At 49.2% G+C, this 14534-nt stretch overlaps 1 protein-coding gene across 1 annotated transcript; it reads right to left on the minus strand.

Moving 5' to 3' along the window:
- Positions 1-1506: 1506 nt before the first annotated feature.
- LOC114702158 (C->U-editing enzyme APOBEC-2) lies at positions 1507-10514 on the minus strand. The gene is given in 4 exon segments (XM_028882489.2): positions 1507-1701; positions 1703-1934; positions 10237-10339; positions 10342-10514. Coding segments are annotated over 4 exon segments (558 nt in total). The 5' UTR covers positions 10370-10514.
- Positions 10515-14534: the final 4020 nt, after the last annotated feature.

Below are 14534 nucleotides of genomic sequence, written 5' to 3' on the forward strand. Positions count from 1 at the left end.
GGGATTGTAGGCACATACCACAATATTCCTCTTTCCCATGAAGACTGCAAAAGAAAGCAGCTCAGGGAGGGTTAAAGTTACGCCAGTGGTCACCATTCTGGTGAGTCTTATGCTATCTAGGCAGTTACAGTAGGGGTACACACACTAACAAAAATCTTTAAGGAATTGTAAGCAAGTTCTGTATTTCTAGGCATCACCTTGACATCTGTCATTACTGCTGTCCTGACCCAGTGTCCTGTGTTATTTTATGGTGGGAACCTACCTCATGACTGCCCACAAAGTCTCTGTCCTTTTGCTGAAAAGAATAGACTGAAAATGTGTTGGCTAGGACAGGAAGATGCAGCCTGAGGATGTCTGGGCACCCCACGTGCTTACCTAATAGCAAACACTGCCAACACGCAGCTCCGGAACATTGAGATTTCCAGAACGTGCCTGTGAAGCAGCATCTTCTCTTAAGGGTATTAGGAGCGAGAAACATCAAACGTAAATTGAATGATCTTCATGGACACATGCTGCGCCCATGTTTTATGAATACAGCAGTTGTTCCAGAATTAAACTCGGTAGGAGTGCAGTGAAGAGCCTTCACCATCGCTAGGTTTCGATCAGCAACTCCGGCCTTGGGAAGGGGTTCAGTCACAGCAGTTCCATGGGAGCAAAGTAGACCAGACCAAATTCAAAGGATAGTGAAGGATCTTTTACCCTCTTTCCTGAGGATAATTGGCCTGTTTCTGTGAGAGTCTAATTTACCCTCAGCAAGAGGCCAAATTGGCCTTAATTGTGTCCTAATTATTTGCCTAAACAGCTCATCTTTATTTCCAGTTTCCTATCACCTCTTGACATCTGGAGGAGGCTACTTCTGAGCTGCTAGTTCCGTTACAAACATCTCTTAACCCTTTAGACATTCTGGTATAAAATAGCTCACTACTCTCACCTGATAGCATTTGACTCTCCATGAGTTAGTTCCCTGGGTGATTCACAGTAAGAATGCCCTGGCCTTAGGCATCCACCCAGCAACCACTGAGCAACTCAAAGAACAGCCCTTTGAAAGCGGAGAGCAGATCCGGCTAAAATCAGAAGATGAATGCAGGCCTGGAGAGACGGCTCAGAGCTTAAGAGCTCTGGGTGCTCTTCCAGAGGACCTGGCTTTGATTCCCAGCACCATGTGGGGCCTCACAAATACCTGTAACTCCAGTCCCATGGGATCCAATGCCTCTTCTGGCCTCCTTGGTACCAAGTATGCACATGGTACACGAACACACACAAGCAAAATACCTATATCCATAAATTTTTTTAAAGAAAAAAAAAAAAAAAAAAAAAAGAAAAGAAAGAAAAAAAGATGGCAAAAGAAAAAGCAAGAAGTTGCCCCAAGAATGAAAATTCTGCATTACAGAAAAACAGAGGTTGTGAATTTGGGAATAGGAATCTAGGAAGTATCCACAGTAAGGACTTGGAGTCCCAGGAAGTGGAGTTATGGGTGGTTGTAAACCACCACGTGGATGTTCAGAGTCAAACCTGGGCCAGCTTCTTCTGAGAGGCAAGAGCCTGTGAGCCCCTGGAGCTGGCTGCCTCCACACATGCTCTTAACGGCTGAGCCGACGCCACATCAGGGATGATCAGGCGCAGGTTCTCTGTCTTCAGCTGAGCTTGTTTTGAGAATTCGGTCTCGAAGTCGCAGGCTGCACAGGGGCTGGAGGACACGTAGCCAGGTGACTTGTAGCTTCAGGGCCGGGTCGCAGGCCGGCAGGATGGTGTTAAAGAAAGCCTCCTCAGCATGGGCACCTGCATGCTCATCCTCCAGGTAGCCCCGGGACGCCTGCACCTGGCCTCCCTTGCTCTGAGCTTCCACCACATAGCAGAGGAAGGTCTTGTTCCGCCCAGAACTGTACTCCACGTTCCGGAACTGAAATTTAAAGAAGTTGACAGGCAGCCGCTCCCTGTAAGTCAAGGAGAGACAAGGCAGGGAAGAAGGGAACGATGAGCCCTTGTTTCTTAGACCTAGATCGGGCAGCTCTCAAGACCCATTCATTCTTACTGAAAATGGGCTTTGCCTGTGCTAATACTCACACACACACACACACACACACACACACACACATATATAGAGGGGGGCGCACAGAGGTCAGGACTGCTTACTACTCTTTGAGGAGACTTGAGTTTGGTTTGATTCCCAGTATCAATGTTCAGCGACTCACAACCACCTGTAACTCTAGTTCCAAGAGCTCTGACACCCTCTTCTGGCTTCCAAAGTCACCGGCACACATTCAGTGACATATACACATCAGTATAAAAATATTTACCCTTAGAAACAACAAAGGTCTTTTTATGTAGCCCTGGCTGTCCTGGAACTAATATAGACCAGGCTGGCCTCGAACTCACAGAGATCTACCTGCCTCTGCCTCCCAAGTGCTGGGATTAAGACACCACTGCCTGGCATGAGAATAGCAATTTAATGAGGCAGTAGGTTGTGGAATTTCTCACGAGGAAGCAGGACAAAGATTTTATGGAGTGTTCCATGCCTTCATTTCTACTTGTAGCTCACATAGATTGCATTTTGGTCACGGAGTGGCCGATATTCATCATAATACCGTGTTCTCCTATTGGCTGTTTCTCAATTGAAAGGGGTGTCACATGATCAGGGGCTAAGAATTATCTGTGAGACAAGTCTACCCGAGGTACCACAGGCTAGGTAAGCTTGGGTGTAGTATCGGATCATTTGGCCCTTGGCCTCCACATGGCTGTCATCTAATAATAGCTAGGATGTAGATGGGAGCCATGTAAATAAACGGTCGAGAATGCTAGAACACTGCAAATGTGGACGGGAGAGGACATGGAGTGGGATGGTTAGTTTGTCAATTCCACTGCATTTAGAACCACCCTGGAGACACATCTCTGGGAATGTCTGTGAGAGTGTTTCCCGGGAGATTTACCCTCGAAGGGAAGAGCTAATTTGAATTTTAGGTACCAAACCGTGGGCTCAGGCCTCAGATTGGAGAGAAGGTGAGCAGGCCAGCATTCAGTGCTTCCGGCTCCCTGACTGGATGCCATGTGACCAGCTGCCTCACTCACGCCTGCTCTGCTTCGAAGGACATCTCCTCACTCTGTGGACCCAAAGAAACTCCTCTTCGGTTGCCTCTTGTCAGGCATTTGTTACAGCAATGAGGACAGTCTTGGACGACATATGGAGGGTCGTGAAAGTTAAACCTTGATTCAGGAGTCAGTACAAATGTTTTCTAGTTCTCGAAGAAAGCATGGCATCCAGGGAAGACCTGGTGATACCAGGCTGGTGCAGTACAACTGGACACGGCCTGAGGTTAAAGAGCCCTCTAGATGTCTTTGGCAGTGGGCTTGGTGTGTAGATTTAAGGGAGAGTTATACCAGGCAGTGGATGGAATAGGAGTAGCTGGGCATTTTAAAGAACAGCGTGGCATTGATAAGGAGAGCAGGCGTCAGAGTTGACAGTGCTGTTCTTTTAAAATTACATATGTATAAACCTTTATTTATATTTATTTATTTATTGGGAGGAGGCCCTTGTGCCACATCGTGTGTGTGGAGGTCAGAGGACACTTGTGAGCGAAGTTTCTTTCCTTCCACCCCGCGGTTCAGAGGATCGAGGTTAGGTCATCAGGATTGACAGCAAGCATCTTTACCTGCTGAGCCAGCCATCTTGTGGTCTCAAAGATTGTTTTTAGTTTTCTTGTTTGTGAGTACATTCCTAAAATGTAGAGCCGTATAGGTTTGGAGGCAATGAAAATGAGAGTTTTCAGTCAGGAGTGGAAAGTGCTGGCCAGAGAGCCCTCTTTCCATGTTCTGCGGCCACAGGGGCTGGGGTGCGGCTCTGTGAGAGCACTTGCCTAGCATGAGAGACCCCCAGCGCCACAGAATAAATGTGTGATCTCTGCACCTGCTGCAGGACATGCCCTGCTAACTCACTGGGAGTGGGGGGGGCGTCTCTCCTCCTTACCTTTCCCCAGAAAGGTCAGCAGACTCCAGGGCTACAGGGGAGTCCCTTGTGTCCCAGACCTTGGCTGCTTAAAGCGAAGCAGCCGATTGGAAGAACCAGGAAGCCCCAGTGACTTACCTCCTCCTGGCCTCATCACAGAACGTCTCCACCCAAGTTCCATGTCCCCTGCTGGCAAGTCAAGTTTCCCATATGGAGATGGATCTGTCGGAGGACCCAGCCCCAGGATTCCTTCAGGGCTATATTTAGCTCTCTAAGCACCTCCATCCCTAGCTGGAAGTGTTTATTATTTACTTAACATTTCAGCAGGAGCAATCACCTGCTGTTTTTCCTTTCCTCTTTCAAACCCTGATGGAATACTCCCCATTGCATAGTTTCGCTCACCCACCAAACCACCTCCGGCTCTACCTGTTCCTCAGGGGTCCCCTTTCTTCCTGAAAGAGATTCCTGTTCCTGAGAACACAGAACTCATGTTTTTGGTATTTAAAGACTTGTTAGACTGCTCGCCCTCCCTGACAGGAGTCCAAGCCAGAGCCCAGAGTTGCCTTCTATGCTGGATCCTGGGGAGGGTGGTGTTGGAAGTATTTAGGGCTATGCTGTAGGCTTGGGGCTTTAAGTAGTAGCTGCCCCATGTGGTCCTTCAGGGTTTTGTTGTTTGGTTTGCCGGTGAGCTACCCTCATCCCGCCCCCACACCCCATGTGTAAAGCATTGCTTCAACTTTGTTAGGTGTGGCTCACGAAGAGCAAGAATTGGGCCCAGTCAACAGTAGCAAGCTGGCTGAGTGGATGAGAACTACTTCTCGAAGAAGCCCCTCCCACAGGAACTCTGGCATTTGCCCCTCCTCTCTTCCCAAGCATGAAGGAAGAGAGAACCCAGAATCCTAAACCCATGGGAGAGGAAGAAAGGTCGCCTCTCTATAAATATCCTTTCTGACCCAGCCCTGCCCAGTCCCGAGCCCACCCGCCCCTCTCCCTGCAGGGCCTCTCGGCTAGCTGCTTAAGGGAAGACCTGCCGCCTACAACTCTCCTTGGCTAGGCTAGAGCCTGGGCTTGCCTGGTTCCTCTGGCTCCTACGTGGGCCTCTCGGTCAGAAGGAGCAGAAAGGTCAAATAAGGCTCTTTGGGTCTCCTATGGACTACTCTCAACCAGGAAAGAGCTGCCAGAGGCCTAGAATTATTGCAGAGAGCTGGATAACATGGCTACCTCAGGCCACTGTGGAAACACAGGATACGCCAGGGGAAGAAAGGAAGCAGGGACTCTAACTTCTCAGTTGTAAACCTTTTTCCTAATCACACAATATGGCTGAGTATTACTCTCAACCTCAGTAGATCTCACTGTTAAAGAAGGAGGGACATCCTGTCTCTCTGTGTGTAACTGTGTGATGTGTGATGTGTGCATGCGTGTTGGGAGGGCAGGCTGGAGAGTGACAACGGTGGCAGGTCTTGTTCTCTGCACCTAGTCACTTGTCCAGGTGAAGACCCAGGAGTGTGACTCCAGTGCCCTCCTTAGGCACCGCTCACACTGGGCATCGCCAGGAACAAACAGAGAAACACTGGACCCTCATACCTATTCACAAAAGAGAGTACGTCTGCCCAAGCAGGGAGAGCCAATGTGGGTGGTGTAGTGCGTGTTGTTTCCAAGGTGCATGCTTTAAACATTTGTGTTTCCCAGGCACAGATACATAATGAAGGGGGGCAGCAGTGGAGTCCCTGGAAGCTGGTCAGAGACGGAATATCTGCCACACAGTGGCCCACGCAGTGGAGCATGCACTCGGGACAGACGGATGTTGACTGCTTCAGTTTCCCTCACTGGACCTGTCTGTGAGCCCTTGACCGAGGGGGAGCTGCTGCTTTCGATAGACAGCCGCCTTTCTCAGACTCCCAGGGCCGACACCAGGAGAGAGGGTTAGAGATCAGGCGCTCCCCCAGCCTGCCTGGAGCGACTCAGCGCCAGCAGTTAGGTCATCACAGACTCCTCTAGTGCTCTCTCGCTCTTGCTCTCTCTGTCTCTCATGTACCCACTCTGAGACGGCCTTTCCCTCCCAACCCCAATAAATCTCTTGCATGAGATCTGTTGTGTGGTATGATCTTTGCGGCATACCTTTGCCTGGAGACCCACCAAGGTACTCCTGCCTTATAAACGGTGGGCCCAGTCAGGAAGAGGAGTATAGAGCAAACAGAAGGTTCTAGAACTAAGGAGAAAAGGCTAGATTTGCAGAACTGATGAGGTTTTACCCAAAGCAAGCAGGAAGCCATTGCCTTCTCCATGGGACACTCAATCCACACAGCTTTGACCTCCCTGAAGGCAGGGTGGCAGCTGGTGGGCCATTTCCTGTTTCCAGTAGCCCACTCTTCAGCATGCTCAGAGGCCAGGGTGGGGATTTGTGGCATAAGGATAGTGCATGCCTTTAACCCAGCACTGGTGAGGCAGATGGGCAGATCTCTGTACATTTTGAAACCAGCCGAGTCAAGACCTGACTTTGGATCTCCAGAACCCAAGTAAAGAGCCAAATGTGGTAGTGCCCCTGTCTGTAGCCCTGGCAGGAGCAGGAACAGAAGACTCTCTGGCAGCCCATGGGCCAGCTAGCTGGGCAGACACTGCAAAACAAGAGACCTGCCTCAAACAAGGTGAAGGTGGGGATCATCTCTCAAGGGAGTTCTCCTGACCTCCACATATACACCATGGTATGCATGCTTACACACACACACACACACACACACACACACACACACACACACAGGTTTGAAGGCTCATTCCACAGACATACATGTGAGCAAAACATCCATATGTACACATACAGTAAGTAAACCTAGAAGACTGAGAAGACGTAGTTAAGAGAAAACTCATTGTGCCATTTATCTTCAGCCCCCATACCCTGTGACAGCAGGCTGTGCTTTCTACAGAAGCATACACGATTCCACACATAGAAGGGTGGCACTAGGTAGGTCCAGGATCACCATGGCAGAGATGGAAAGATGGAGATCGTGTTGTCCTAGAGCACCCCTGTGCTTTCTGCAAGGGAATGCTTGGAAATTTCTACATGCTGAGAACTGCAAGTCTCTTTATATTCTCTGCATTAGAAGCCCTCCTCCAGCTCACTTCCTGTTACAGCGCCTGGCAGACAGCCTAACACACGAAGTGCCCATTCATTAGTCCATTCATTTATCCTACAAATATTTATTGAGCACCAATTGAGAGCTAGAGATAAAGCAGTGAGAGAGAGTCATTGCTTTCCTGCAGGACAGCTACCCTAATGGAAATAAGCACTAAGTGCACAATTCATAGGTGGCAAATATTCGTGAATATAAAAGTCCTCGTTATGGTTTGCTTGAGGTAGTGCTATGCTCTGGAGTCACAAGGTCCTGAGGTTCATGCCCTATGACTCTGACTAGCCTCGAGCAAAGTCCCTGTCCCTCTGAGGTTTTATTTTTCTATATGCAAATAACTGAGTAATCCAACCTCCCAGATTTTGAGCAATAGTAGACACTTAATAAGCTATAGCTAGTACTGATGCATGATGCCGTCTCTAAGCCTCTAAGAGTTATACCTTTCAAAGAGCCACCCTGAGTTTAGGCAAACCACAGAAAAGGAACTTCCGGAATTGAGACAAATATAACCAGCTTTCTGAGAGAAAGAGGGAAAAAAAATCCCCAAGTTGTAATGTGTCGTGATTTTTCTTTTTACATAATCATCATAAAGCGCCTGCGTGCGTGCGTGCATGCGTGCGTGCGTGCGTGCGTGCGTGCGTGCGTGCGTGTGTGTGTGTGTGTGGTGTGTGTGTGTGTGTAATTGCACATGATATGTGGTGTGGACATCAGTCTCTGTATGTCATGCCACTTGTTTTGGAGTCCAGAGGACAATTTTGTGAAGTTGGTTCTTTCCTTCCACTTTACGTGAGGTCTGGGACTCAAACTCAGGCTGCCAGGCTAGCATGCAAGCTCCTTTACCTGCTGAGGCATGTTGCAAGCCCAGCGTTTGCTAATTTCTCTCATGTAACCCCTGCACTATGGAGATCTCAAAGCATGAGTGGAAATCCCTGGATACAGGATGGGGAAGAGATGGGCAGAATCTTCTCTCCAGAAGGGAGGATCTGGCTTCAGCACACCTATGGCTTTAGACCCTTTTCCAGAATCTTCTGCCATCTTTTTCTTGTCCTTGTGCTCAGGTCTGCTTTCCATCTATCTATCTGAAGCACCCCATGTAAACAGATCACCACAGACAAATCTCTCTCCTCGTGCCTCTACAAACCCTCCTTGCTTCAGACTGTTCTGAAATGTGTTCTCTGCTCTTCTAGCTTCAGCCCAAATCTAAGGAGCATTTTAGAGCCATCCCCTGTGGAGCCAAGACTAGGGAAGGAGCGACTTCGCTGGCCCTGGAAAGGGAAGGAGAGGCCAGCCATCTTTCCCGGTCCGGAGAACAAGGCCACACCTCTGGGCTATTTTAAGTATCTGTTTATCCAGAGAGCCTAGAGGACAGATCACCACAGCTGTTGCTGTGTCCAGGAAACACTCAGAGCTCCACCTCCATCCAGAAGTGCTCTCTGAGACCCAGAACTGTGCCCCTCTGTGCCCCTGTCTTTGAGCCTTGGGTCATGGAAAACCTGTAACTCTCATCGCCATGGGAGACGACACTTGGCTGGGAGTCCAGAAACCTGTCACTTCCTGGTTCTTTGGTCTTAGGTATATTGTTCAGTTTCTCTGAGTCTGTTTCTCTCTCTCTCTCTGCATTATGAATAAGCATTCTCTTGACTGTGTTGTGAAGCCTTAGACAAATGTCGGTTACTTCCGAGACCTTCAGGCTCCACTGCCCTGGGACTCCAGTGCAATGTTCAAGTCAACAGTCTAATTTTGTTGTTGGCTCACCTTGCCCTGTACCTGGAGATCAAGAGCTGCAGAGAGTGGAAGGCATGTGTGTAACCCAGGACAGCATGGTCCAGCATGCTCATGTGTCAGTAAAAGGATCCTCTGCCATAGGCAAGCCACTGGAATTGAGGACTCTGCTGGCCTGTTTGCCCTAGGCTTTCCCTGTGTCTATATTAGTCTGTGCCCAGCTGTTCCCTTAATCCGAGATGAGAGCAGGATTAGCTGGGTGAGCAAGAGTGAATGGAAGTTCAGTGGCTACTCACGTCTCAGGAACCAAGCTACATTTCCCCTGGGCTCTCTTAGAAGTCAGAAAATATCTGAGCAGGAAGGGACATTAAGAATCAAGTCAGGTGAGCTTCCTCATGTTAGAAATAGGAAAATGGAGGCCACGCCTAGGGCATTGCACATCAAGCATAAGACAGCAGCAAGTCCAAACTACTCTCCAGGGCTGCTTCTCCCCATGAGAGCATCCGTGGCTTTGTTCCCCTGAGAATCAGTGTGCCTCCACCCAGTCTTTGCACATTGCCGAGCCTGCCATGAGAAAGCCCCGTGCAGGGGGAAGCCTGCCGCCTGCCTCCTTACTCCTGCCTTGACCTAGCAGTGTCTTTCTCTCTCGGAATAGAGAGAGGTGAGGAGGAAGGCTGCTATTGTTCATTTCTGGAGATGGGACAATCTGGACAAGAGGGGACCTGAACATGGCTCTCCCTCAGGGACCTGCAGACTGTTTGATCTGGGCACAGTTGCTCCGGGCTGTGTGGAGCCTGTGGGGACAGCTCCTCTGGGTAGAAGCTCCTAACGTCTGCACTCCGGGAGATGACGGTCCTGCCAGGATCTTCTCACCACACTCCTTTGGGGGTGGGTCATATGCACAGGGACTGGTGTTACCCAGTACCTGAGGCAAGTCCAGATGGCCCCAGGGCTCTTTCTCTCTCCCTCTCCACAGCATCCATGCCACCACCATCCTCTTGAAGCTTCTCTCAGCAAGGCACGATTCTGCCTTTGCACACGTCAGAAACTGCCATGATTCTGTGGGTCCCTTTCTCAGAGGCACTCCCATTCCCATCTCCCACTGATTACAGAGTCTAAAGTGTCACCTCAAGAAGCCAAGAGTAGCTGGACCTGGTGGTACATGCCTTTAATCCCAACACAGAAAAGGAAGGGGCAGGAGGATCTGTGTGAGTTCAAGGCCAGTCTGGTCTACAGAGTGAGATCCGGGTCAGTCAAAGTTACATGGTAAGACCCTGCCTCAAAAAAAAAAAGTCAAGAGGCATTTGCCGCCCTGAAGCCCCTGCTAGGATGTGGGCCACAGAGTTTGAGCCTGATCTTGGCCCTGTTATTCCCCTCCTAACCTTCCGCAGCCTGCTCAGACCCCCACACTCTCCCAGGCAGGAGACCCCAGCCCCACACAAGGCTCACCCAGTGACGATCTCAAAGGGCGGCAGGTCGATGAGCTCCTTCAGCTTCTTCTCAGGGTCTTCTAGGTTCTCCAGATCTTCTCCATTCTGGGAGGCTGCGCTGCAGCCTCAGCGACCTCTTCTTTCTGAGCCATGGAGGGACAGTGGCTGAGAAGTGGAGGGGCTGTGAAGCCAGCTGGAGCCTGGAGGCAGAATCCCAAGCAGCTGTCAACAGCTCAGCTTGGCTGGGGATGACCAGAAGACCAGGCTTGGTGCTCTCGCCCGCCCTCGGCTGCAGGCTTTATAAGCAGGGCCCCACCCCTCCCTGGAGCTGTCTCCCATCTTTTTTTTTTAACTGGATGACTGTCGGTGACGGGGGGGGGGGGGGGGAATGGAAACTCTGGCCATGCTTCTTCCCCTATTTATCAGCAGGCAGACAGGAAGCTGGCAGGTGTGGAGGGCTGGGCCAACTCTTCCCCACCTCTCTCTCCCCTCTCACCTTGTGTTCTCAACAGAGCTTTTGGGGAGAAGCCCTCACAGTGTTTTAAACAGGATGAGAGCCTGTGGTGGTACAGGAAATTGTAGAGACCCCGGCCATTCCTGTTTGGGGGGTCTGGGAGGGCACGAGATAGAAACCAATGCTTTGAAGTGAGAACGTCTCTTGCTACTTCATGCTGCATATGTTTGTTGTGAGTCCTGGTTGCCACAGCAATTGGCTGCTGGTCTTTTTTCTTTTAAAGATGTCTATGTGTGTGTATGTGTGTGGGGTGTGGGGGTGTGTCTGTGAGAGCATATGCTTCCTGTGTGTATGATGTCCAGAAGAGGACACCAGGAGTCTTCCTCTATTGCTCTCCACCTGTTTCTTTGAGGCAGGATACTCCCTAAAGCTATGCCTCACTTGTCTGAGTTAAACTAGAAATCAGTGAGCCCTGTCATCCTCAGGTTTCTGCCCTGCTCCGTGCAGGGTTTACAGGTGTTTCAAGGCCACCCAGCTTTTTCTGTGGGTGCTGGGATCCAAACTCTGGTTTTCATGATTGAGGACCAAGTTCAATCATCTTTCTGGCTGCCACCACTAATCCTACAGCCTTAGGGTGCTCAGTTTACCGAGTTCCAAAGTTTCTAAATGGGCCTGCTAGCGAGTTTAGTGGTTTACCTGTAAACGTGTATTTAAGACTCTCCATAGCCATGGGAGGTAATTCTTGCCACACTAAACATGGGGACACAGAGACTCACAAAAGGGTTAGGGTGCTTACTTGAGGTCATAGAGACCCAAAGTGGATCTGGTAGGATTAAAATCCCATTTAGTGCAAAGGGCAAATGTTCAGCCTTCATCCCTGCATCAGGCCTGTGCTCATCTGACAAACGTGTGCTGAGCAGATGCTCTCTGCCAGGAACTGTTCTGGGCACAGAGGTGCAGAGCAATCCAAAGAACGAAGCAAAGGAGAGCCCTGCTCTCGGGAGCTTGCGGGTGTCAGCGGCCAGACAAGCTAAGTCAAATAAGTGATAGGTTTTGGTAAGTGCTGGGGAAAACAGGCAAGGATTGTTCCAACAATGACCAAGGGTGAGATTACATTTTAGAAAGATGTTTACTTCTTATTTGTTTGTCTATTTTTTTTTTTTGAGACAGGGTCTTGCTATATAGTCCGGACTATCCTGGGACTCTGCTTGTAAGACCAGGCTGGCCTCAAACTCAGAGATTTACCTGGCTCTGTCTCCAAATGGTGGGTTAAAGGCATGCACCACTGTGCCTGGCCTTTCTTCCTATTTATTTATTTATTTATTCATTTGTTTGTTTGTTTGTTTGTTTGTTTTAAGACAGGGTTTCTCTGTGTAATAGTTTGTGGCTGTCTTGGAATTTCCTCTATAGACTAGTCTGGCCCTGAACTCACAAGATCTTCATGCCTCTGTCTACTAAGTGCTGGGATTAAAGGCATGCACACCATGCTGGGCTTGGCCCTTATTTTTTATTTTTAATTGTGTGCTTGTGTGTATGTCTCTCTGTGTGTATATATGCATGTGAGTGCAGGTGCCTGCAGAGGCCAGAAGGGGGCGTCAGATACATTGGAGGTGAAGTTACAGGAAGTTATGAGTTACCCATGGGGGTACTGGAAACTGAACTCAGGTCTTCTGCGAGAGCAAAATGTGCTCTTAACCACTTAGCTACCTCTCCAGCTTAGATTAGATTTTTAATAGGGAAGGACTTTGGAAGAAACAGGGAGCGCTGGAAAGTAGACAAAGGAGGCATTCATACGCCTATCTAAAGGGAAAGTTCCAGCAGAGGGGGAGGGGGTAGGTGAGGAGGGAGTGAAAGGTGTGTGCAGGGGTTTTTTTGGGGTGGCTGCAGAGGTTCTGAGATTTCCTGCTACGTTTGAGGAAGTAACACCACCACCTGAGTGGTTGGAGAGTCTTAGGAAGGAAGCCGGAGGGAGAACAGAATATTGCTGTGGGATGCCTTTCTGTACACTGTGAATATACGCTGTTCCATTGGCTAGTAAGTAAAGCTGTTTTGGCCTATGACAAAAATCCATGTATGGTCAGGCAGGAAATCCAAGTAGAGATACAGAGAAAAGAAAGGTGGTGAGTGAGACGCCAGCAGCCGCCAAGAATGTCAAGCAAGATGTCAGCAGACTGGTAACGCCACAGCAACGTGGTGGCTTATAGATTAATAGGACTGGGTTGAGTTATAAGAGCTACTAGCAAGAAGCTTGAGCCATAGGCCATCAGTTCATAATTAATATAAGCCTCTGAGTAATTATTTTATAAGCAGCTATGGGACCGAGGTCGGAAAGATTTGTCTGGACTCAGAGCTGGGCCGGACCAGAGAAAATTCCCGCTGCAGGATTGGAGGGGCTGTTTGTCGCTGAGCTGGTGAGACACACATTCTACTTCAGTTTTTGCAGATTCAGTGCAGTGGTGCACACCTGTGAACCCAGCGTTTGGGAGAAGGAGGCAGAAACCAGGAGTTCAAGGCCAGCATTGACTATGTACTGAATAGGAGGCCAGCCTGGGCTATGAGAGACCCTTCTAAAGCTCTAACATATCATACGTGCTGTACTATACTATACGGCACTGTGATATGCTATACTGAACCACACTGAGGGACCCATTAGAAGTTCAGTCAAACCAGACAGAGGAAGACTCGAGCTAGAATGGCATTGAAGGACAGCTGGACAGTGTAGAGCTCATGAGTTGAGTGCTTAGCAGCCCCCGCCCCGAGTTTCTATATTTGGGGGTGATACAAATGCTCTAGAATTCTCAAGGAAATGAAAAAGTGGCCAGACCACCTGCTGATTAAAATGAGGACCCTAAACATATTGGTTACAGGTAGGGAGGCTGGGTACATAACTTTGTAGAGTGCTTGCTTAGCATGCTAAAGCCCTGAGTTCGATCCCAGCACCAAACAAACCAGGCATCACCAGGCATCTGGCTATTGTCCTTGCCTACATGAGACTGTCTTTAAAAAAAAAAAAAAAACTAGGGAAGTGGTCTGGGGGTCAGACTCAGACTCCAGAGAGTGAAGATGCACTGAAAGTTTCTCAGGAGACTCAAACTACAAATGGGAGTTGTTAAGTTTGTCCTAAAAGATGCCCAGTCCATATGCAATGTCAGCAACAGCTGATAAATAGTCAAGAGCATTTGTTATGACATAAGCATACAGCATCTAGATGCAAAGCATTGACTCCATTCTCCGATTGAATCAACAGTTAGTGAGAGCTCGTATGTGCCAGGTGACATAGTGAATATCAAGACTGTAGAGATGAATATGCAGGGCTTGAGTCTGTAACATCTGGGGCATTAATCAGGCACTCAAGCATGCCTCGTCTCATTTAGTCTCACACGTGAATTATTGGGCTCACTTTGCAAGTTAAGGGGCTGAGTGCTTGGAAAGGGAAATTGATTTGTGTAAGCTCAACATGGGTTTGTGTTCAGGTCTTCTGAGCCTAGGTCCGGTCTCATTTCTAGGGCTGCATCCAGGCACCTCTTACTCAACATCTCCAAAGTGCTGTACCTATGAGGCTGGGGGAGCCGGCTCGTGGTTAAAGGCATTGCCATGCAAGCTTGAGGACCAGAGTTTGTGTCCTCAGAACACCTATCAACGCCAGGTGTGTGTCTTGGCTCACCTGTAATTCCGGCCTTAGAAGGAATGGGATCCCCAGAGCGATCTGACTACCGAGCTGGACATAGCTTGAGCTCTGTGTTTGATTGAAAGGCCTGCCTCCGAGAAGAGCGATGGGGGCTGACTCCTGATGTCAGCTCGGGCTTCTACAGGCATGCACATCAGCATGCACGTCCATACATATTTAAAAATGCATAAGCACA

Source organism: Peromyscus leucopus, unplaced genomic scaffold (genome assembly GCF_004664715.2).
Source record: "Peromyscus leucopus breed LL Stock unplaced genomic scaffold, UCI_PerLeu_2.1 scaffold_555, whole genome shotgun sequence".
NCBI lineage: Eukaryota > Metazoa > Chordata > Mammalia > Rodentia > Cricetidae > Peromyscus > Peromyscus leucopus.